Source organism: Salmo trutta, chromosome 28, assembly GCF_901001165.1.
Source record: "Salmo trutta chromosome 28, fSalTru1.1, whole genome shotgun sequence".
In the NCBI taxonomy this organism is placed as follows: Eukaryota; Metazoa; Chordata; class Actinopteri; order Salmoniformes; family Salmonidae; genus Salmo; species Salmo trutta.
The window spans coordinates 10,044,235-10,069,844 of NC_042984.1; the positions used below are offsets into that span (position 1 = coordinate 10,044,235).

At 44.7% G+C, this 25,610-nt stretch overlaps 2 protein-coding genes and 1 non-coding gene across 4 annotated transcripts in view; 1 reads left to right on the top strand and 2 right to left on the bottom strand.

Moving 5' to 3' along the window:
• LOC115165434 (mitogen-activated protein kinase 14A) overlaps positions 1–15,034 on the bottom strand; it is a 28,248-nt gene extending 13,214 nt beyond the window's left edge. Inside the window, exons 1-3 of one of the 2 annotated variants that reach the window (XM_029718536.1) lie at positions 14,596–15,034; positions 7,444–7,573; positions 6,878–6,936 (exon numbers count right to left, since the gene is read on the bottom strand). In XM_029718536.1, the coding sequence (XP_029574396.1) occupies positions 6,878–6,936; positions 7,444–7,573; positions 14,596–14,714 (308 nt within the window). In that variant the 5' untranslated portion in view covers positions 14,715–15,034. The remainder of the gene's footprint in view (positions 1–6,877; positions 6,937–7,443; positions 7,574–14,595) is intronic. The other variant, XM_029718535.1, reaches the window with a different exon arrangement.
• LOC115165435 (protein FAM107B-like) overlaps positions 1–25,610 on the top strand; it is a 38,441-nt gene that overhangs the window by 2,749 nt on the left and 10,082 nt on the right. The gene's annotated exons all lie outside the window — the stretch shown is intronic.
• On the bottom strand, positions 23,793–24,170 carry LOC115166505 (small Cajal body-specific RNA 2). Its single transcript, XR_003870340.1, has one exon.

Here is a 25,610-nt window from a genome sequence, read left to right on the forward strand (position 1 = left end):
AGTCCAATGTTCTAACCAGTAGGCTACCTGCTGCCATTTCGGGCTAATTATTTATTATCTGGTTAATGTAACCAGGGAACCCATAATGCTCACCAACGCCACCGTATTACGATGTGCCATCTGTTTCCCACCCGCCTCTAAAAACATCCTTGATATATATATATATATATTGGTCTGTATATATATATATATATATATATATATATATATATATATATATATATATATATATATATATACATACATATACTGCTCCAAAAAATAAGGTAACACTTAAACAACACAATGTAACTCCAAGTCAATCACACTTCTGTGAAATCAAACTGTCCACTTAGGAAGCAACACTGATTGACAATAAATTTCACATGCTGTTGTGCAAATGGAATAGACAACAGGTGGAAATTATAGGCAATTAGCAAGACACCCCCAATAAAGGAGTGGTTCTGCAGGTGGTGACCACAGACCACTTCTCAGTTCCTATGCTTCCTGGCTGATGTTTTGGTCACTTTTGAATGCTGGCGGTGCTTTCACTCTAGTGGTAGCATGAGACAGAGTCTACAACCCACACAAGTGGCTCAGGTAGTGCAGCTCATCCAGGATGGCACATCGATGCGAGCTGTGGCAAGAAGGTTTGCTGTGTCTGTCAGCGTAGTGTCCAGAGCATGGAGGCGCTACCAGGAGACAGGCCAGTACATCAGGAGACGTGGAGGAGGCCGTAGGAGTGCAACAACCCAGCAGCAAGACCGCTACCTCCGCCTTTGTGCAAGGAGGAGCACTGCCAGAGCCCTGCAAAATGACCTCCAGCAGGCCACAAATGTGCATGTGTCTGCTTAAACGGTCAGAAACAGACTCCATGAGGGCCCGACGTCCACAGGTGGGGGTTCTGCTTACAGCCCAACACCGTGCAGGACGTTTGGCATTTGCCAGAGAACACCAAGATTGGCAAATTCGCCACTGGCGCCCTGTGCTCTTCACAGATGATAGCAGGTTCACACTGAGCACATGTGACAGTCTGGAGACGCCGTGGAGAACGTTCTGCTGCCTGCAACATCCTCCAGCATGATCAGTTTGGCGGTGGGTCAGTCATGGTGTGGGGTGGCATTTCTTTGGGGGGCCGCACAGCCCTCCATGTGCTCGCCAGAGGTAGCCTGACTGCCATTAGGTACCGAGATGAGATCCTCAGACCCCTTGTGAGACCATATGCTGGTGCGGTTGGCCCTGGGTTCCTCCTAATGCAAGACAATGCTAGACCTCATGTGGCTGGAGTGTGTCAGCAGTTCCTGCAAGAGGAAGGCATTGATGCTATGGACTGGCCTGCCCGTTCCCCAGACCTGAATCCAATTGAGCACATCTGGGACATCATGTCTCGCTCCACCCACCAACGCCACGTTGCACCACAGACTGTCCAGGAGTTGGTGGATGCTTTAGTCCAGGTCTGGGAGGAGATCATCCGCCACCTCATCAGGAGCATGCCCAGGCGTTGTAGGGAGGTCATACAGGCACGTGGAGGCCACACACACTACTGAGCCTCATTTTGACTTGTTTTAAGGACATCCCATCAAAGTTGGATCAGCCTGTAGTGTGGTTATCCACTTTAATTTTGAGTGTGACTCCAAATCCAGACTTCCATGGGTTGATAAATTGGATTTCCATTGATTATTTTTGTGTGATTTTGTTGTCAGCACATTAAAGAAAAAAGTATTTAATAAGATTATTTCTTTCATTCAGATCTAGGATGTGTTATTTTAGTGTTTGAGCAGTGTATTTTCCCAAAACTCTTCATTCTATTTGTTTTACCCATGGACGCATACATTCACCTGTTTCTATAGACGGTTGGGTTGACGACGTCACCACAATAATGCGCGTGCAAAGAGTTAAAAGGCTGTATGTTGCCTGAACGGTCAGATAGATGGTAACAATGACAAGAAACTGCTGTGCTGTGAATTGTAAATGTCTCGTTTCAGATAGAACTATCTTGTTCTTGATACCATCTCTTGTTTTGACTGATATCATGTTTATGCTAATATGGCTAAAATTTGCTAGCTAGCTAACCAACAACCAACCGTAACAATGCATTTGAGAGACAACACGTGCTTGTGTACAAATGCATTGAAGTTTTCACAATAAATATTTGCTAATGAAATATAGCTCACAAGTTGTCAATAACCCTTTGATTGTAAACCGTGTCCGTTTTTTACCAGTTGAAACCAGTTGAGCTGCTGCTCCCCAGACACACATTCCTCCTCCTCTCTAGAAGCCACAGCAAGGCGAGCCCTCCACGAATAGAATGGCATTAAACAAAATACAGGTCCATTAAACCCACGTATTTTAGCAATTCAAATCTAATCCCATAGTGGATTAAAACAGCCCTAAACAGTGGTAAAGCACTTCTGGAGGGAAGGAGGACGAGCCAAAACATACAGGAGGAGCACATGGAGGTTTCACTCAGCGTGAGGGAGGGCGAGAGAGAGATGGCATGAGAGAGAGGGCATGAGAGAGAGAGAGAGAGAGAGAGAGAGAGAGAGAGAGAGGGGGGGTGTATAAATAAGGTACATAAATACTGAGCCCTCATCTGTGTTGATCCATTCCCTCCCTCCCTCTCAGGGGTAGAGGAGGAGATATGGACAGACCTGTGAGTCACATATTTTAGAAGCTGTTTGGGCGAACCACTGATACAGCACCTCTGCATAACATATCCCATCTTTTTCCTGGACAGCAGTTTGTGCTCCTCTGTCCTGCAGGCGTATGTTGAACACAGATTATAAGCATGAGCTGAAAATAGCCTTGATTCCCTTTTGATCATTCTGTGTGAGCAGCTTCTTCCACTGCAGCCGTTTCACATCTCTCACTCTCTCCACCCTCCCTCCAGACCCCTCTCGCTCCCCCTCTACCCTCCCTCTCTCCAGACGCCTCTCTCTTCTCTACCCTCCCTCTTCTCCTCTACCCTCTCTCCTCCCTGTGTGGCCTGTGCCCCCCCACCCCCAATTCCTCTGTGGTACAGGGTGTTCATCTATGTGGGACAAGGGGGCAGCTGAGAGTCTGAGAGAATACTTCAGTTACCCCTGCCTATGTGTGGTGGAGTTGCCAGAGAGGTAGCCTGGTCCCAGATCAGTTTATGCTCTTCATTGCTGTCATTGTCAAGACAAACATGGCAAATAGCACTAACAGACACACCCACCAGAGGGAAAAGGCAATCTGCAGGGCAGCAATGACTCATTAGCTGAACAATGTCCTTTTCTCACTGACTTCTAACATCAACAAACCATAACTGCCTGAAGCCAAGGCAGTCAATGAGGAACTATTAGCAAGGTAAGGAAGGGAGATCGTCACCGGGCAGTACTACCGACAATAGTCACAGGCAATGTTCCTTCAAATAAATGTCAGCACTGAGCAAATTTCAGGTTTTCTTAAGCACAAAATGCAGTGCAACTTCCAGCACCTGTTTACTGTGAACACTGAGGCTGTACCCGCTTTAAGTTTCAACAATGGCCACGTAGGCTACTGTGGCTATTTTATCATAATGTAGGCCTACAAGAATGGCCTACCATCAAAAACAACAGAGAAAATGCATCCCATAACATTTTAACATGGAAATAGGTGTTCTATCATTCAGCCTACAGTAGCAGCCAATGTGTGGTGTTCAATGTAGACCTACATTCCATAAGACTTTTGAAAAAGAACACGCAGGGCTGGACATGAACCTGTTCATCTACAATTTTCAGTCGCCTCCTTGTCTTTATAAACAGGTTAATGTAGATTCTACATTAACCTGTTTATAAAGACAAGGAGGCGACTGAAATGTTTTTGTGTTGTATGATGCAAGAAACCACTTCACAAAATCAAATGCATTATTATTCCCATACCATTATTACAGAGAATTAGACAAATGATGCTACACTCTGCCTATTGGCTACTTAGCTTAATCAAGCCTGTCTCAAAATACAACACTGCCCCTTTAAGGGCTCCCGAGTGACGCAGCAGTCGCACTGCATCTCAGTGATAGAGGCGTCACTACAGACGCTGGTTCGATTCCAGGCTGTATCATAACCGGATGTGATTTGGAGTCCCGTAGCGCAGCGCACAATTGGCCCAGCATCATCCGGGTTAGGCCGTCATTGTAAATAAGAATTTGTTCTTAACGGACTTGCCTTTTTTTATTAAAAACTAGCCGACTCCCTTTTCAAAGACGTCAAGAAATGTACACGTTTTGTGCTCTTGTAGGAAGAAATCACTCCCCTTTTATTTGACTAGGCAAGTCAGTTAAGAACAAATTCTTATTTTCAATGACGACCTAGGAACAGTGAGTAACCTGCCTTGTTCAGGGGCAGAACGACAGATTTTTACCTTGTCAGCTCGGGGATTCGATCTTGCAACCTTTCGGTTACTAGTCCAACGCTCTAACCACTAGGCTACCTGCCGCCCCGTAAACAGTCAAGTTCAAAGCAAATGGCAGAGATCCATAGAAGGGCTCCTGAGTGGCGCAGAGGTCTATGGCACTGCATCTCAGTGCTTGAGGCGTCACTACAGACACCCTGGTTCGAATCCAGGCTGTATCACAACCGGCCGTGATTGGGAGTCCCATAGGGTGGAGCACAATTTGCCCAGCGTCGTCCGCCGTAGGCCGTCATTGTTAATAACAATTTGTTCTTTTAACTGACTTGCCTATTTAAATAAAGTAAAAATAAAAAACATATGGCAATGGTCTATTTGCATACAGTCCTACTGACTGTTTATGCCGCACTGGTCTGTGCAGAGTACGGGCCGAGTAGCGCAGTCTGTGCAGAGTACGGGCCGAGTAGCGCAGTCTGTGCAGAGTACGGGCCGAGTAGCGCAGTCTGTGCAGAGTACGGGCCGAGTAGCGCAGTCTGTGCAGAGTACGGGCCGAGTAGCGCAGTCTGTGCAGAGTACGGGCCGAGTAGCGCAGTCTGTGCAGAGTACGGGCCGAGTAGCGCAGTCTGTGCAGAGTACGGGCCGAGTAGCGCAGACTGTGCAGAGTACGGGCCGAGTAGCGCAGTCTGTGCAGAGTACGGGCCGAGTAGCGCAGTCTGTGCAGAGTACGGGCGAGTAGCGCAGTCTGTGCAGAGTACGGGCCGAGTAGCGCAGTCTGTGCAGAGTACGGGCCGAGTAGCGCAGTCTGTGCAGAGTACGGGCCGAGTAGCGCAGTCTGTGCAGAGTACGGGCCGAGTAGCGCAGTCTGTGCAGAGTACGGGCCGAGTAGCGCAGTCTGTGCAGAGTACGGGCCGAGTAGCGCAGTCTGTGCAGAGTACGGGCCGAGTAGCGCAGTCTGTGCAGAGTACGGGCCGAGTAGCGCAGTCTGTGCAGAGTACGGGCCGAGTAGCGCAGTCTGTGCAGAGTACGGGCCGAGTAGCGCAGTCTGTGCAGAGTAGGCCGCGATATCCAGTCTGTGCAGAGTAGCGCAGTCTGTGCAGAGTACGGGCCGAGTAGCGCAGTCTGTGCAGAGTACGGGCCGAGTAGCGCAGTCTGTGCAGAGTACGGGCCGAGTAGCGCAGTCTGTGCAGAGTACGGGCCGAGTAGCGCAGTCTGTGCAGAGTACGGGCCGAGTAGCGCAGTCTGTGCAGAGTACGGGCCGAGTAGCGCAGTCGTGCAGAGTACGGGCCGAGTAGCGCAGTCTGTGCAGAGTACGGGCCGAGTAGCGCAGTCTGTGCAGAGTACGGGCCGAGTAGCGCAGTCTGTGCAGAGTACGGGCCGAGTAGCGCAGTCTGTGCAGAGTACGGGCCGAGTAGCGCAGTCTGTGCAGAGTACGGGCCGAGTAGCACAGTCTGTGCAGAGTACGGGCCGAGTAGGACAGTCTGTGTAGAGTACGGGCCGAGTAGTACAGTCTGTGTAGAGTACGGGCCGAGTAGTACAGTCTGTGTAGAGTACGGGCCGAGTAGTACAGTCTGTGTAGAGTACGGGCTGAGTAGTACAGTCTGTGTAGAGTACGGGCTGAGTAGTACAGTCTGTGTAGAGTACGGGCACTCACACAGCTTAGAGGGAACATTGTTAACAGGTAGTACTACTGATAATAGTCATAGGTACCCAGGAGCTTCCCAGACAGAGCAGGACTTGTTTGATCTCTGCTGCTGGGAAAATAAAGACACTGTGTAGGCTACTCTTTATGTCGGAAGTGAGGCAATGATCCACCGTCAATAGGCATTGGCTGAGAGAACGACCCACCGTCAATAGGCATTGGCTGAGAGAACGACCCACCGTCAATAGGCATTGGCCGAGAGAACGAGAGGACAGCGGAGTCAATCACCACCTTCCGGAGACACCTGAAACCCCACCTCTTTAAGGAATACCTGGGATAGGATAAAGTAATCCTTCTAACCCCCCCCCCTTTAAAGGATTTAGATGCACTATTGTAAAGTGTTTGTTCTACTGGATATTATAGGTGAATGCACCAATTTGTAAGTCGCTCTGGATAAGAGCGTCTGCTAAATGACTTAAATGTAATGTAAATGTAACGACCCACCGTCAATAGGCATTGGCCGAGAGAACGACCCACCGTCAATAGGCATTGGCTGAGAGAACGACCCACCGTCAATAGGCATTGGCCGAGAGAACGACCCACCGTCAATAGGCATTGGCCGAGAGAACGACCCACCGTCAATAGGCATTGGCCGAGAGAACGACCCACCGTCAATAGGCATTGGCTGAGAGAACGACCCACCGTCAATAGGCATTGGCTGAGAGAACGACCCACCGTCAATAGGCATTGGCTGAGAGAACGACCCACCGTCAATAGGCATTGGCTGAGAGAACGACCCACCGTCAATAGGCATTGGCTGACAGGAAAATATGAAGGGGTAATAAAGAGACATTCAGCATATAAAGAAAACAGATAACGATAGACCTAAGAGTTAACTCAACTCACACATCATTGAACTCCTCCAGACTAGTAGCAGGTGTGAAAACATCTAGAAGGCCGATCACCTGAAATACAGAAAGGCCAATGGTCAAGTTAATAATCCAACAAGGAACGAGGACTGTATCAGCTCTCCCAATGACTTCCTGACTCCACAAGGAGTTGGTTTCAGCAGAGAGGAGCATTGGAACTAGAACAATAGAATACTTCAACCAACATCTTCATACAGTTGATATCTGAGTCAGCAGCACAGTTGTATTCAGTAATATGATTCATGTAGCCAACATAGTTCTGCTGCTTTTAAAAGAGAGGAGAGAGCGAGACGGACAAGAGAGAGCGAGCGACACGGACAAGAGAGAGCGAGCGACACGGACAAGAGAGAGCGAGCGAGACAGAGAGACAGACAGCGAGAGACAGCAAGACAGAGAGGGCAATAGAAGACTTAAGCCAACATCATCCTAGAGATGATATTCAAGCAGTAACATAATGATTCAAGCAGTAACATAATGATTCAAGCAGTTACATAATGATTCATGCAGCAAAAAACGTTGTGCAGCTTTTGAGACAAAACTCACATTCTCATGCTTCATGTGCTTGAGCAGCCGTAGCTCTCTGTAGGTTCTCTTGGCGTGGATAAAGGACTGGAAAGGCCGGGAGAGCTTCTTCACAGCGATCTTCAGACCCGTCTTCTGATCGTACGACGAGCTGGAGAAAACAGAAATGGATGACTTTATTTCAACTACAAGAGGTGGATATTAGTCAACATTATCTAACAAAGCTGCACCCATTCTTCTTCAATACAAGTACTGATAGGATAGTTCAAAGTACTGATCTAATAGAAATCAGCGTTGTGACAAAACGTTACGCACACGATCTTCACAAACAGTAGGCTCTCTCAGTGATCCACCGTCAATAGGCATTGGCCCGAGAGAACGACCCACCGTCAATAGGCATTGGCCGAGAGAACGACCCACCGTCAATAGGCATTGGCCGAGAGAACGACCCACCGTCAATAGGCATTGGCCGAGAGAACGACCCCACCGTCAATAGGCATTGGCCGAGAGAACGACCCACCGTCAATAGGCATTGGCCGAGAGAACGACCCACCGTCAATAGGCATTGGCCGAGAGAACGACCCACCGTCAATAGGCATTGGCCGAGAGAACGACCCACCGTCAATAGGCATTGGCCGAGAGAACGACCCACCGTCAATAGGCATTGGCCGAGAGAACGACCCACCGTCAATAGGCATTGGCCGAGAGAACGACCCACCGTCAATAGGCATTGGCTGAGAGAACGACCCACCGTCAATAGGCATTGGCTGAGAGAACGACCCACCGTCAATAGGCATTGGCTGAGAGAACGACCCACCGTCAATAGGCATTGGCCGAGAGAACGACCCACCGTCAATAGGCATTGGCCGAGAGAACGACCCACCGTCAATAGGCATTGGCCGAGAGAACGACCCACCGTCAATAGGCATTGGCCGAGAGAACGACCCACCGTCAATGGGCATTGGCCGAGAGAACGACCCACCGTCAATGGGCATTGGCCGAGAGAACGACCCACCGTCAATGGGCATTGGCCGAGAGAACGACCCACCGTCAATAGGCATTGGCCGAGAGAACGACCCACCGTCAATAGGCATTGGCTGAGAGAACGACCCATCGTCAATAGGCATTGGCTGAGAGAACGACCCACCGTCAATAGGCATTGGCTGAGAGAACGACCCCACCGTCAATAGGCATTGGCTGAGAGAACGACCCACCGTCAATAGGCATTGGCTGAGAGAACGACCCACCGTCAATAGGCATTGGCTGAGAGAACGACCCACCGTCAATAGGCATTGGCTGAGAGAACGACCCACCGTCAATAGGCATTGGCTGAGAGAACGACCCACCGTCAATAGGCATTGGCCGAGAGAACGACCCACCGTCAATAGGCATTGGCCGAGGAGAACGACCCACCGTCAATAGGCATTGGCCGAGAGAACGACCCACCGTCAATAGGCATTGGCCGAGAGAACGACCCACCGTCAATAGGCATTGGCCGAGAGAACGACCCACCGTCAATAGGCATTGGCCGAGAGAACGACCCACCGTCAATAGGCATTGGCCGAGAGAACGACCCACCGTCAATAGGCATTGGCTGACAGGAAAATATGAAGGGGTAATAAAGAGACATTCAGTATAAAGAAAACAGATAACGATAGACCTAAGAGAGTTAACTCAACTCACACATAGGTGTCGTCCTGAAGCTGCAGCCAGGCTGTCATTTTACAAGAAGACACAGAGGGGAAAAAACATTTAAAAAGGACCAATATTTGCATGAAAGCAGATGAAGTGAAGCAAGAGGTGCTGAAGTGAGAAGGAAAACGAGACGTCAGCAGAAGTGAAATTGTAATCTCTCAGCAGACTGAGGCAATCCCCCCAACGGCACCCTATTCCCCTTAAAAGTCCACTTCATATCCATGTTGTCTGGCCATGGAGAGTCTGAATATGGACAGTCTGACAGACAGGCTAGGTGAAGAGGAGCATCGCTAGGGAATGGTCAATAGTCTTTTCCTAGAGTCCTCTTGTCCTCTCTCCTGACACCCTCTCAATACGCTATCAGCAAATAAAATCCAATTATATTTGTCACATGGGCCGAATACAATACCTTACATTGAAATACTTCCTGACAAGCACTTAATCAACATTGCAGTTCAACAAAAAAATTGTTAAGAAAATATCTACTAAATAAACTTTAAAAAATTGGAACAAAATTGCAGGGGATCAATGTAAATAGTCTGGGTGGCAATTAGATGAATTGTTCAGCAGTCTTATGGCTTGGGGATAGAAGCTGTTAAGGAGCTTTTTGGGGCTAGACTTGGCGCTCCAGTACCGCTTGCCGTGCAGTAGCAGAGAGAACAGTCTATGACTTGGGTGACTGGAGACCTTGACAATTTTTTGGGCTTTCTTCTGACACTGCATAGTATATACAGTTAAAGTCGGAAGTTTCCATACACTTAAATTTAAGTCATTAAAACTAGTTTTTCAACCACCACAAATTTCCTGTAAACAAACTATAGTTTTGGCAAGTCGGTTAAGACACCTACTTTGTGCATGACACTAGCAATTTTTCCAACAATTTTTTACAGACAGATTATTTCACTGTATCACAATTCCAGTGGGTCAGACGTTTACATACAGTCAATTTACTGTGACTTTAAACAGCTTGGAAAATTCCAGAAAATGATGTCATGGCTTTAGAAGCTTCTGATAGGCTAATTGACATCATTTGAGTCAATTGGAGGTGTACCTATGGATGTATTTCAAGGCCTACCTTCAAACTCAGTGCCTCTTTGCTTGACATCATGGGAAAATCAAAAGAAATCATCCTAGACCTTCACAAGTCTGGTTCATCCTTGGGAGCAATTTCCAAACACCTGAAGGTACCACGTTCATCTGTACAAACAATAGTACGTAAGTATAAACACCATGTGACCACACAGCCGTCATACCGCTCAGGAAGGAGACGAGTTCTGTCTCCTAGAGATGAACATACTTTGGTGTGAAAAGTGCAAATCAATCCCAGAACAACAGCAAAGGACCTTGTGAAGACGCTGGAGGAAACAGATACAAAAGTATCTATATCCACAGTAAAACTAGCACTATATCGACATAACCTGAAAGACAGCTCAGCAAGGAAGAAGCCACTGCTCCAAAACCACCATAAAAAAAGAGACTACGGTTTGCAACTGCACATGGGGACAAAGATTGGACTTTTTGGAGAAATGTCCTCTGGTCTGATGAAACAAAAATAGAACTATTTGGCCATAATGACCATCGTTATTTTTGGAGGAAAAAGTGGGGGGGGGCTTGCAAGCGGAAGAACACCATCCCAAACATGATGCACAGGGGTGGCAGCATCATGTTGTGGGGGTGCTTTGCTGCAGGAAGGACTGGTGCACTTCACAAAATCGATGGCATCATGAGGCAGGACAATTATGTGGATACATTGAAGCAACATCTCAAGACATCAATCAGGAAGGTAAAGCTTGGTCGCAAATGGGTCTTCCAAATGGAAAATGACACCCAAGCATACTTTCAAAGTTGTGGTAAAATGGCTTAAGGACAACAAAGTCAAGGTATTAGAGTGGCCATCACAAAGCCCTGACCTCAACCCTATAGAAAATTTGTGAGCAGAACTGAAAGAGTGTGTGTGAGCAAGGAGGCCTACAAACCTGACTCAGTTACACCAGCTCTGTCAGGAGGAATGGGCCAGAATTCACCCAACTTATTGTGGGAAGCTTGTGGAAGGCTACCCGAAACATTTGACCCAAGTTAAACAATTTAAAGGCAATGCTACCAAATACTAATTGAGTGTATGTAAACTTCTGACCCACTGGAAATGTGATGAAAGAAATAAAAGCTGAAATAATTCTCTACTATTATTCTGACATTTCACATTCTTATAATAAAGTGGTGATCCTAACTGACCTAAGACAGGGAATTTTTACTAGGATTAAATGTCAGGAATTGTGAAAAACTGAGTTTAAATGTATTTGGCTGAGGTGTATGTAAACTTCCGACTTCAACTGAAAGGTTCTGGATGCCAGGAAGCTTGGCCTCAGTGTAGTAGTGGGCTGTACGCTGTACCCTCTGTAGCGCTTTACGGTCAGATGCCGAGCAGTTACCATACCAGGCGGTGATGCAACCGGCCAGGATGCTCTCAATGGTGCAGCTGTAGAACTTTGAGTATCTGGGGACCCATGCCAAATCTTGTCAGTCTCCTGAGGGGAATAGGCTTTGTCGTGCCCTGTTCACAACTGTCTTTTGTGTTTGGACCATGATAGTTTGTTGGTGATGTGGACACCAAGGAACTTGAAACTCTCAACCCGCTCCACTTCAGCCCTGTCGATGTTAAATGAGGGCCTGACGGCCCTCCTTTTCCTATAGTCAACAATCAGCTCCTTTGTCTTGCTCATGTTGAGGGAGGTTGTTGACCTGGCACCAAACTGCCAGGTCTCTGACCTCCTCCCTATAGGCTGTCTCATCGTTGTCGGTGATCAGGCCGACCACAGTTGTGTCGTCAGCAAACTTAATGGTGTTGGAGTTGTGCTTGGCCATGCAGTCGTGGGTGAACAGGGAGTACAGAAGGGGACTAAGCACGCACCCCTGAGGGGCCCCAGTGTTGAGGATCAGCGTGGCAGATGTGTTGTTGCGTTAGAGGGAAGTGAGGAAAGCATTGCAGGAGACAAACACCTTTGATCTCATCTTGGATCTTCTCCTCCAATGACTGGCTGCATCATTGCTTGGTATGGCAATAGCACCGCCCTCAATCGTAAAGCGCTACAGAGAGTTGTGCCGACAGCCCAGTACATCACTGGGACCTCTATCAGGCGGCGTGAAAAGAAGGGCCGGAAAATCGGCAAAGACCCCAACCACCCAAGCCATAGACTATTTTCTCTGCTGCCGCACGGCAAGCGGTACCGATGCATAATATCTGACACCAACAGGATCTTGAACACCTTCTATCCCCAACCAATACGAGTGATAAATAGCTAATAAAATATCTAAAAACAGACTAAGTTAACCTTGTATCTTTATTGACCTTTCTCTATGCACACTCACAGGGCCCTACACACACGTCACTCCAACACACACACACACACACACACACACTCACTCCATCATCTGCTCACTCACACATAATATGCACATACATTTATACTGACTCTACACACCCGCACACCCACTCACATGCAAAGTGCTGCTACTCTGTTTACCTTATATCCTGTTGCCTAGTTACCTTACCCCTATGCATATCTACCTCTTATCACTCCAGTACCCCTGCATATGTAAATATGGTATTGGAACGGACTTTTTAAATATTTCCTGTATATAGTATGCTTACTTACTTTATCATGCATTTCTTATTTCTTAATTCTCGTGTGATTTTTTGTCTAGTAATACATTGTTATTGATTATTGCATTGTTGGGTTTTGAGTTTGCAAGAAAGGCATTTCTGTACTTGTGCATGTGACATTACAAAACGTGAAACAATGCTCTCCTCTATTCCTCTGACTTATTGAGAAGATGGCAAGGAGAGGGAGGACCTGAGGAATCCAGGATATTTGAGATTCACCTTGGCTGACTGACAGACCGGGAGGGAAGTCTCCCGCTCACTTCCTCTCTCTTTGAATCTCTCCTAACCACAGTCAAGAGCAGTCAGCTGCCAGCCTGGATCGGTTTGGTCTCTCTTGTCAAATCTATTGCGGTCATTGACAATTCCACAGGAAGTTGGCAAGAGAGCCAAAACTGTTGTACACACTCACAGAGCAGAGGTGAATAATTGTTTGTGATGAAATAGTTGCAAGACCAAGGAGGTCAGGAGTCCCCAGGACACACCAAACAAACATTTAGATAAAGTTGTATGTATGTGAGCTTCGGTGCACACATATAAAATGTCCCTTGGTCTGATATCCAGTTCCCTTTTTAACCCTACAGTAATCCCGCCATCAAAAAATGAGCCCACTGCCTAGCAGCAGCACAGCAGTCACTTCCTGCTCTGGGGAGAACAACAACAAACTATATGTTTACTCAGACACCAACCCAGCAGATGATAATAATAACATAGTCGGTATTAGATAAAGATAAGACAGGGTACTACAAGGGTAAAACAGGGTACTACAAGGGTAATACTCAGGTAATAAAGGCTACTACTGGTCCCATTTTCATTAACTAAAGGTTAAGGAAACCTCTGAACATACGATCGTTGAAGGATTACCCTGTCCTGTTGTTGCCTAGCAGCAGAAGTATTACAGGAGCCTGTATTGGTGCAAAACAAACTAGGCTAACATGACAATGGAGCTGGCAAAAGCACTAACAGATGTGGGACCAGGCAAGTACTTCACTAAAAGTGGATTCAAACGGGGAAACATAGATGTCAAAAGTGTAAAAAAGGGCAAGAGGTTAATAACTTGCAGTTAATGTCCTTCATACAGAAGCACACACCATATCTTGTTTCCTCAACTAAGGAACGCGTAAAGACAGACAGACCCTATCCCCTTTCTTCAACATCTAAGGAACAAGTCCAGACAGTAAACCAGTGAGCCATGTATCCTGGTTAGAATAATTAATCCTATTCTGGGCCTGATGAGTCATCATAACATCATCATGGCATAACTCTGAGGTTTAATTAACAACAGATGGAATTAGCCAACTTTGGGTTGAAAATGCCTCCGTTGCCCAACCCGCTGGATAAACTATTAAATAACATAACAGAAAGTACACGAAACCAAATGACCGATACGACCACACGGAGTACTTTGCAACTCTCTTTGTGGCTATCAATTTGCATAATATGTTCATAGCTTTAATACGTTTAAATGTAATGTTGCTATTCGGATAAACTATACAAGTACCTGGATACATTTAAATCGTGCACGTAACTAGCCAACTTTGTAGCTGGGACATTGCAGCATTTCACATGGCAACGTTTTATCGAATGGTGAGTCTAGTTAATGTTCTGGGACTGTGAGGACAGACTGGTTCGCATGCTCCGCTCTCTCTGGCACAGTTGGAGAAACGATAGGGCCTTACGGCCGGGCATCGCTCTATTCTGAATACACCAGCCGGGAAAGCTAACTTGAGCGTCTATCTAAACAGGCCTTATAGAAATTAATGGCTACATTGGTTAGCTCTATTGTAGACATAATAAGACAACAAAAAAACGTGATTTACCAAACTGATCCGTAGGCCCCGGAACCGACTGGAGAAAGGGTCTGGTAGCGTTCTGGTACCTCCCAAATCGTCTTGGTCACCTCCTGCCGATAAAACGTAGGTCTTTCTTTCTGCGACATCCCTGCAGAACAACCCTCAAACTGCAAGTTGTGACTTCTCCTTTTTCTTGGTCAAGGGTGGCAGCAGCTAGACTCGTGCAACTAAAGTAAGTTCGCTAAGTAGTTTAAGAAAATGCTGTAACCTCTGGCTAGCTAGTTCGTTGTGAGCAAGGTGCAAAATTCTTGAAATTCTGCACGTTTTAGGGCGGAAAGAGTTTGTTGAGAAAGCGTTTCTAGCTACTCCATTTGCGTCTGGGCTCCCGGGATTTCACAATGTCATCTACCCAGCGCGCCCGTTTTCCTCTGCTGCAACAACAAAATGTCGCGAGATCAACTCCAAATCTCGAGCAACTCAAAGGACAAACCAGATACTGGAGAAACCAGATATGGCAGATATTTTTTCACAGAACCTTTTTAATAAGTTTATTTAAAAGCTTAGACAAACAGTGATTTTAATGCAAATAAAAATTATTTCAAGAGTCAATAAAAACACGTATCAAACATTTAGTAAATGGCCCCATTCCAAATTAAATAAAACTATACCTCAGTATGAGTAGAAATAAGAACAAAGTCATGTTTTTCACAAAATATTTTTGGAAACAGACATCAGTTGGAAATGTTTTTATATAAGGCAGACCCATAATGGCTGATAATAATGGGGGAACAATGAAAAAAACACATGTTATTAATTCATTACACCAAAAGCACAGGTTCACATGTTTCGTAAAAATATACCGAAAATATTGTGGGAAATCAATCTCACCATAAAATATAAGGCACCCATTGAGATTTTTACAAGGCTGCAAACTGTATTACTATTGGGAGAGCATCAAATCGGTCCATGTTCGCTTCTAAACACCAACACAATTTGGTGAGAAAAGCATTCTCCCAATGCCTGGAAACAAATGAATTTGTTTTGATATGATCAAATGTATAAAAGCTTTAGGTAAAAAACATATTCCCATTATCTCTAACAGAGGTGTAAAGTAACTAAGTAAAACTACTTTGAGGTTCTACTGGATATCTGTACTTTACTATTTATATTTTTTTAAACTTTTACTTCACTACATTGGTCCTGTGTGGCTCAATTGGTAGAGCATGGTGCTTGCAACTTTGGGATTGTGGGTTCAATTCCCAAGGGGGATCAGTATGAAAATGTATGCACTCACTACTGTCACTCTGGATAAGAGTGTCTGCTAAATGACTAATATGTAAAATTACTACATTTTGAGCAGGAGCTGTCCTCCCACCCATACAGGAGCCCAATCGAAGCTCTTCTCTGTCCTGGCACCCTAATAGTGGAACCAGCTCCCCCTAAAGCTAGAACAGCAGAGTCCCTGTCCATCTTCCGAAAGCACCTGAAACCCTGCCTCTTCAAAGATTACCTTAAATAATCCCCCTCGAATCCCCCCACAAAAACAAAAAAACTTTCCTGAACCAACACTTGCACTTGACTTCCCCTTCTAGCTCTGATTTTGCTGACAACTGCTTTATTGAGGAAACGTGTACTAACTATGTCTGTGATATGTGGTTGTCACACCTAGCTATCTTAAGGTGACTGCACTAACTGCAAGTCACTCTGGATAAAAGTGTCTGCTATATTACTAAAATGTCAATGTAAAATGTACATTCCTAAAGAAAATCTGTACTTTTTAATCCCCAAATTTTCCTTGACACCCAAAAGTACTTGTTACATTTTGAATGTCATCCCTACTGCCTCTGATCTGGTGCACTAACTAAACACAAATACTGCATTTGTGATGTCTGAGTGTTGTTGGAGTATGCCCCTGGCTGTACATAAAAAAAATGATAAGAAAATTGTGCCATCTGGTTTGCGTAATATAAGGATTTTGATGTATAGTATTTACTTTTTACTTAAGTATGACAATTGAGAACTTTTTCCACAACTGTACTTAAATATATTTAAAACCAGATACTTTTATACACGTAGTATATTACTGGGTGACATTCACGTTTACTTGAGTCATTTTCTATTAAGGTATCTTTACTTTTAATCAAGTATGACAATTGGGTACTTTTTGCACCACTGTAAAACTAACATAGTTCTTGCAACAACCCAGAGATGTTGAGAGTTTAAATGGAGAGTGTTTCTGAACAAAATGTTTACTCTCTTCACCTCTCTGTAAACTTATAAAGACATCCATCATGTTCCAGCCATTCCATTGTTTGGTTTAGAATATATGCTTCTTGTCTGGTGCAAAGCAGTGAAGGGATCAACATTCATACTGTTCACCAGGTGCAACATTACAGAATGTTCTCATAGATTTGTATTGTGTAGAACAAATATGACTGTCTGTCAGCAGGATAGAGTCCAGGAATCGTGTCAGCACTATTTAATACATTTCTATATGCAACGTTCTGAAAATGTCAACACACTGAATAATAAATACATCCCATATGTGTTCCTCCATCCAGAGGTTGGAGGTTCCAGGTGCTCTTCTAGTTAGTGGGATTCCCAAACTGGGATCTACCAGAGGAGTCTCATATTTCGGGGCCTCGTTGGGAATCCCTCCTCTAACTAATTTCCATCTCTAAACCTGATGATGACTTCATGGCTTGGTTTTTGCTCTGACATGCACTATCAACTGTGGGACCTTATATAGACAGGTGTGTGCCTTTCCAAATATTGGTGCTTTGCTCTTTTTCAAGTTGAGAGAGTTAAGATGTTGTAGTAGTCTCACACTGCCAGACGTCACACAGCAGAACTTATTCAGGTTGGGAGAGAACAGCTGGGGTCGATAAATAGAGGTTATATAGTATTAAGTTCGGATAGTACTGGTAGATAAAGACAGGTTATATAGTATTAAGTTAGGATAGTACTGGTTGATAAAGACAGGTTATATAGTATTAAGTTAGGATAGTCCTGGTTGATAAAGACAGGTTATATAGTATTAAGTTAGGATAGTCCTGGTTGATAAAGACAGGTTATATAGTATTAAGTTGGTATAGTACTGGTTGATAAAGACAGGTTATATAGTATTAAGTTAGGATAGTACTGGTTGATAAAGACAGGTTATATAGTATTAAGTTAGGATAGTCCTGGTTGATAAAGACAGGTTATATAGTATTAAGTTAGGATAGTACTGGTTGATAAAGACAGGTTATATAGTATTAAGTTGGTATAGTACTGGTTGATAAAGACAGGTTATATAGTATTAAGTTAGGATAGTACTGATACTCAGAACAACAATAACCACCACTAGTACATCTGGTTATATCTCTGCCTTTAAGTTTCAAAACTATTGTAACGTATCTTTAACACTAAAATATGTATTTTATTTGAAAATGCAGATTGATGATGATGATACATCATTCTATACAAAAGTATGTGCACACCCCTTCAAATTAGTGGATTTGTCTATTTCAGCCACACTCGTTGCTGACAGGTGTGTACAATCGAGCACATAGCCATTTAATCTCCATAGACAAACATTGGCAGTAGTATGGCTTTACTGAAGAGCTCAGTGACTTTCAACGTGGCACCGTCATTTTCTGCCCTGGTCAACTGTAAGTGCTGTTATTGTGAAGCGGAAATGTCTAGGAGCAACAATGGCTCAGCCGTGAAGTGGTAGGCCACACAAGCTCACAGAATGGGACCGCCAAGTGCTGATGCACGTAGGGGTGGAGAGTTGAACTTATTCCACGACTGCTGATACAGTATCTAGCCTACCTATGAGGCACAGGCTTCCCCTCTCTAGAGCCAGGGAAAATAATTAAATAAATATAGGGTTTTAAATGAATGGACAGCAACATTTTGTCTATTTTACCAAAATAGTCTATTATTTTTTGCTTTAGAGAATGCTGTTTTAGCAGGCATTGCCGCACTTTGTTTATTTATTTATATTTATTTCACCTTTATTTAACCAGGTAGGCAAGTTGAGAACAAGTTCTCATTTACAACTGCGACCTGGCCAAGATAAAGCAAAGCAGTTCGACACATACAACAACACAGAGTTACACATGGAGTAAAACAAACATACAGTCAATAATACAATAGAAATATAAGTCTATATACAATGTGAGCAAATGAGGTGAGATAAGGGAGGTAAAGGCAAAAAAGGCCATGGTGGCAAAGTAAATACAATATAGCAAGTAAAACACTGGAATGGTAGATTTGTAGTGGAAGAAAGTGCAAGGTAGAAATATAAATAATGGGGTGCAAAGGAGCAAAATAAATAAATACAGTAGGGGAAGAGGTAGTTGTTTAGGCTAAATTATAGATGGGCTATGTACAGGTGCAGTGATCTGTGAGCTGCTCTGACAGCTGGTGCTTAAAGCTAGTGAGGGAGATAAGTGTTTCCAGTTTCAGAGATTTTTGTAGTTCGTTCCAGTCATTGGCAGTAGAGAACTGGAAGGAGAGACGGCCAAAGGAGGAATTGGCTTTAGGGGTGACCAGAGAGATATACCTGCTGGAGCGCATGCTACAGGTGGGTGCTGCTATGGTGACCAGTGAGCTTAGATAAGGGGGGACTTTACCTAGCAGGGTCTTGTAGATGACCTGGAGCCAGTGGGTTTGGCGACGAGTATGACGCGAGGGCCAGCCAACGAGAGCGTACAGGTCGCAGTGGTGGGTAGTATATGGGGCGTTGGTGACAAAACGAATGGCACTGTGATAGACTGCATCCAGTTTATTGAGTAGGGTATTGGAGGCTCTTTTGTAAATGACATCGCCGAACTCGAGGATCGGTAGGATGGTCAGTTTTACGAGGGTATGTTTGGCAGCATGAGTGAAGGATGCTTTGTTGCGAAATAGGAAGCCAATTCTAGATTTGACTTTGGATTGGAGATGTTTGATGTGAGTCTGGAAGGAGAGTTTACAGTCTAACCAGACACCTAGGTATTTGTAGTTGTCCACATATTCTAAGTCAGAACCGTCCACAGTAGTAATGCTGGACGGGCGGGCAGGTGCGGGCAGGGATAGGTTGAAGAGCATGCATTTAGTTTTACTTGTATTTAAGAGCAGTTGGAGGCCACGGAAGGAGAGTTGTATGGCATTGAAGCTCATCTGGAGGGTTGTTAACACAGTGCCCAAAGAAGGGCCAGAAGTATACAGAATGGTATCGTCTGCGTAGAGGTGGATCAGAGACTCACCAGCAGCAAGAGCGACATCATTGATGTATACAGAGAAAAGAGTTGGCTCAAGAATTGGCACCCCCATAGAGACTGCCAGAGGCCCGGACAACAGGCCATCCGATTTGACACATTGAACTCTTATCAGAGAAGTAGTTGGTGAACCAGGCGAGGCAATCATTTGAGAAACCAAGGCTGATGAGGAGCCAAGTTAATCTCCAGCCATGGGTCTTCCACTTAGCCCTGGCTTCCAGACACCGGCTGCCCATGCATTGCAGTTCCCACTTATCTCAGCACAAAGAGACCAGCCCAGCTCCTTTGGGGAGCCCCCACCTGGTCTTGAGTGGGAGCCCACCATGGCTTCCTCCACGGGAGCTGCTTCAGCCTCCGCCCTGAGGTCCCATCCTCGCCAGCAAGGTCCTCTCTGACCCTGTGGGGGAGCCTCCGCTTGCTCCTCATCCGAGACCTTCAGCGACCTCAGAGGCCAGAGCTCGACCCTGACTTCTGGGCCCTTCAGTCCTCTGCCCTACAACCTCTGCTAGTCCCTGCCTGTGAGGTCCACCCTGGCTCCGTCGGGAGCCCCAACCTGCCAGTTGTGAAGAACCCTGCCTGTAATCGAACCCACAAATGCTGATGCTCCAGATACTCAACTAGTCTAAAGAAGGCCAGTTTTATTGCTTCTTTAATCAGAACAACAGTTTTCAGCTGTGTTAACATAATTGCAAAAAGGTTTTATAATGATCAATTAGCCTTTTAAAATGATAAACTTGGATTAGCTAACACAACTTGCCATTGGAACACAGGAGTGAAGGTTGTTGATAATGGGCCTCTGTATGCCTATGTAGATATTCCATAAAAAAATTGTCCGTTTCCAGCTACAATAGTAATTTACAACATAAACAATGTCTACACTGTATTTCTGATCAATTTCATGTTATTTTAATGGGCAAAAAAATTGCTTTTCTTTCAAAAGCAAGGAAATGTCTAAGTGACCCCAAACTTTTGAACGGTAGTGCATATGGGGGATACAACTTTCCCAGCTCTGCAGATTTTGCTGCGAAGTGACAGAGTCATTAAACTATTTATTTTGGTACTGTCCATATGTAACTTGTTTTTGGTCACAGGTTCAGGAATGGCTGAAGAATTGCAACATTTACCTGGAGCTAACTCTGCAGATAGCAATACTGGGTGATCTGAAAAGTCATAGTAAATAGTAAATCAATCAATAATACACTGCTCAAAAAAATAAAGGGAACACTAAAATAACACATCCTAGATCTGAATGAATGAAATAATCTTATTAAATACTTTTCTTTACATAGTTGAATGTGTTGACAACAAAATCACACAAAAATAATCAATGGAAATCCAATTTATCAACCCATGGAGGTCTGGATTTGGAGTCACACAAAATTAAAGTGGAAAACCACACTACAGGCTGATCCAACTTTGATGTAATGTCCTTAAAACAAGTCAAAATGAGGCTCAGTAGTGTGTGTGGCCTCCACGTGCCTGTATGACCTCCCTACAAGGCCTGGGCATGCTCCTGATGTGGTGGCGGATGGTCTCCTGAGGGATCTCCTCCCAGACCTGGACTAAAGCATCCGCCAACTCCTGGACAGTCTGTGGTGCAACGTGGCGTTGGTGGATGGAGCAAGACATGATGTCCCAGATGTGCTCAATTGGATTCAGGTCTGGGGAACGGGCGGGCCAGTCCATAGCATCAATGCCTTCCTCTTGCAGGAACTGTTGACACACTCCAGCCACATGAGGTCTAGCATTGTCTTGCATTAGGAGGAACCCAGGGCCAACCGCACCAGCATATGGTCTCACAAGGGGTCTGAGGATCTCATATCGGTACCTAATGGCAGTCAGGCTACCTCTGGCGAGCACATGGAGGGCTGTGCGGCCCCCCAAAGAAATGCCACCCCACACCATGACTGACCCACCGCCAAACCGGTCATGCTGGAGGATGTTGCAGGCAGCAGAAAGTTCTCCACGGCGTCGCCAGACTCTGTCACGTCTGTCACATGTGCTCAGTGTGAACCTGCTTTCATCTGTGAAGAGCACAGGGCACCAGTGGCGAATTTGCCAATCTTGGTGTTCTCTGGCAAATGCCAAACGTCCTGCACGGTGTTGGGCTGTAAGCACAACCCCCACCTGTGGACGTCGGGCCCTCATGGAGTCTGTTTCTGACCGTTTGAGCAGACACATGCACATTTGTGGCCTGCTGGAGGTCATTTTGCAGGGCTCTGGCAGTGCTCCTCCTTGCACAAAGGCGGAGGTAGCGGTCCTGCTGCTGGGTTGTTGCACTCCTACGGCCTTCTCCACGTCTCCTGATGTACTGGCCTGTCTCCTGGTAGCGCCTCCATGCTCTGGACACTACGCTGACAGACACAGCAAACCTTCTTGCCACAGCTCGCATTGATGTGCCATCCTGGATGAGCTGCACTACCTGAGCCACTTGTGTGGGTTGTAGACTCCGTCTCATGCTACCACTAGAGTGAAAGCACCGCCAGCATTCAAAAGTGACCAAAACATCAGCCAGGAAGCATAGGAACTGAGAAGTGGTCTGTGGTCCCCACCTGCAGAACCACTCCTTTATTGGAGGTGTCTTGCTAATTGCCTATAATTTCCACCTGTTGTCTATTCCATTTGCACAACAGCATGTGACATTTATTGTCAATCAGTGTTGCATCCTAAGTGGACATTTTGATTTCACAGAAGTGTGATTGACTTGGAGTTACATTGTGTTGTTTAAGTGTTCCCTTTATTTTTTTGAGCAGTATATAATACTTTTAGCAAAAAAAACTATTTAATTTACAATCTATAGAAACTATGAGATAAGGTTCCGAACTTTTGTGAAGCATCTCAGCAGTTGAAAAATATACGGCAAATAGAAATCCAATATGGATGGTGTTAAGAGACAGATGGGAGGAGTTGAATGGAGCTGTAGGGTGGGACTAATAACAAGATAACACATGTAAAATATACTGTGTCTGTAAAATGTATATAGGTTCAGAACTTCTGTGAAACAGCAGTTAAAAATATACAGCAAATAGAATTCAAACTAGATGGACATCAGAAATAGATGGGAGAGGTTGGGGAAGGACAGGACTAAAAACAAACAAAACATAACTATTGTAAAATGTATATAGTGTGTATAAACTGGAAGTAAAAGCCTAAGTGTTGTTCATTAGTTTACTCCAATTAGGGGGGGGTAGGGTTAGCAGAAAATGATAAAGGATATAAAGGCAAGATCAAGAGGGGATGTTATAATTTGATAATAATTCAGTGTTTTGAATTGTTTTTTTAATTACAGCTGCATAGCTATTTGTTATTTTTGGGTGTACAAACACTTTTTCATACCAATATTGCACATACACGTGATTGTAAAGGTTTTGTATATTTTGGTTTGTCCCATCTGTTCTCTGTATTTCCGTACCCCCTTACTGTTCTCTTTTGCCTGACCTTCGGCTAGCAAAGTGCCTGAGAGCTGTGACTGCGCCAAGGGCTAAAATATTGTGTTGTCTCTTCGTGTGCAGGACAAATAAAAATAATCCAACCAGCAGACCTACAGTCGTGGCTGGGTCCTAATTAAAAGTGCAGAACGAACCACGCTACTTATACACACACACAAATAAAATACATGGGAGATTGAAAATGATGCAGACAATTACATTGACGGAAGCAACTATTTATCTCTCCCCCAAGTCAAATGACATTTTTTTAGACTGGATGCACATTGACCAGAAAGTGTTTAACTAGCATGGTTTCATTTGAAGTGACCAGCAGCAGGACCACAAACCGAATATCTTTGAAACTACAAATTTGCCCACTTATCTCCAAAACTACTTTACTTCCATTGTCATTGGCTCATTACCTGGCTGTTTATTAGCTTTGCTGTTCGCATGGGCAAGAGTTACCTCGTTAGGCAACGTTAGCTTAGTAGCTAGCCAACCAAACACAGGCAGCTTCTTACACCTGGGCACAATTACCGAATTTATGGCAGATCAGAATCGCTGTTATACTCATTGGCCGGTGTGGAGAATGAGGTAAAACCACAAATCTCCTCGGCACTAGTATATCTGATCGAGTCATCACTTCTGACCACAATTTCTTGTGGAGGCCCTGAAGTTAGTGGAAGCTTCATGCTCATGGCCTCTGGGGCTCGCATGTCGGGTACTATCATTTCCGAATCGGAGCCAGGCCAAACCCCGACCAGATCAAATAAGATCACTGTGTAGTTTTTTTTTTTTGGTCGCTAGACTAAGACATTAAACATTACAGACATAAAACAATCATTCTCTCGCATTCATTCACTCGCACAAACACACGCCACCACTCAAACAAAACAAGAATGGCTCCGTTTCCGAGTTAGTGAATTTATATAGCGCAGGGAATCATGGGACATTTCGGGGGGAAAGGCTGGGGTAAATACTAGCGTGCCCTCACGTGGCCATAGATGGTAACCTGTGGTTGCCTTGTATTGAGCAGGAAGGAGGCGTACATGTGCCTTTTTTATAATTAATCACACAACATTCTTAACATATAAATAACTTATAAATGGTTCAACTTTATTAATTTACTGCAATATATTTTATAAAATTTATTTTCCATTTCCACCCTCTATTCCACCTTCATCCACATAATAGAAAATCACACTTAAAAAAATTTATGTCAAATGAATGGCTGTGTTATACCTTGGTCCAAACTGAACTCCAAAAGCACTAGATTCACAGTAAATTCCCCAAAGTCCCCTTTTGAATATACAGAAAGAGATATATCACCTAACCTGTTTTCACCACTGACTGCACACAGAGGAGAACTCTCTCATGTTGTTGATCTCTGTGTCAGTCAGTGTCTTGACCTTTTTTCATCACCATCTCAACTCAAATAACATCTCAGCTCAGAAAGTGCAGGGTGTGTGGCATGTTGACAGAGAAGCCCACTTTTGGAAAGTTTTTAGCCTCATCGTTCATTGGTTCCAAGCTCATAGCCAGTGTCCATGTAGCCTCATCACAGATCTATTTGTGTTTCTACTGTCTTGAAAATTCCATTGCTGTCATTGTCAAAGAAACCTGGGACCAGGCTAGTGTCCATGAGGTGTCCAGTCCCCTAGTTGGTCACTTAAGAAAGAGGACACAGAACACCATGGTCACATAGGATAGAGCCACTGTCAGGTGAAGTCTGGTCCCACAGATGCTGTTGAGACAAGAACATAGACAAACACTGGTTATATCAAGTTTTAAACATCACATTTCAAAATCATTAGAAAAGCATGTGGAAGGTGTGTTTACAAATGCACAAGTGATGTGCTTGAACTTTTATTGAAATCATGATTAACTTTCCATTTTAAATAGCACATTAATAAGAAGACCCTTTACTATGTTTTAGGGATGCCTGATTTAATCCTGTTGACTAATTATCAATCTCTGGCATGTTCATTAGGAGGCAGTTTTATTCCCATTTAATACCATTGTAAAACACTCTCCCAGACCCTTCTCTGTCAGCCCTTCATGCGAGGCACACGTGCAGATCAACAGCAAGCCGAACACCAGTACACGGTCGAACGAATACATTACTCAGAGATAGGCATTAGCAAACTGATGTAACAATTTCGTAGATTTGTTTGTAGACCGTTTGTGTACTAACTTGCTGAAGTTGAACGAATAGTCCCAAGTGTGGCGTTAATTTAGGTCTTTATTGTGCTTTTGAAGTGAATGGCTATTGACTGAGTCAGAGCCACGTTTTCACATTATCTAGCTAAATTACCTGCTGGCGAGATGGCGAACGACACCTGAAAACTTGCTGGTGGCTAAAGTT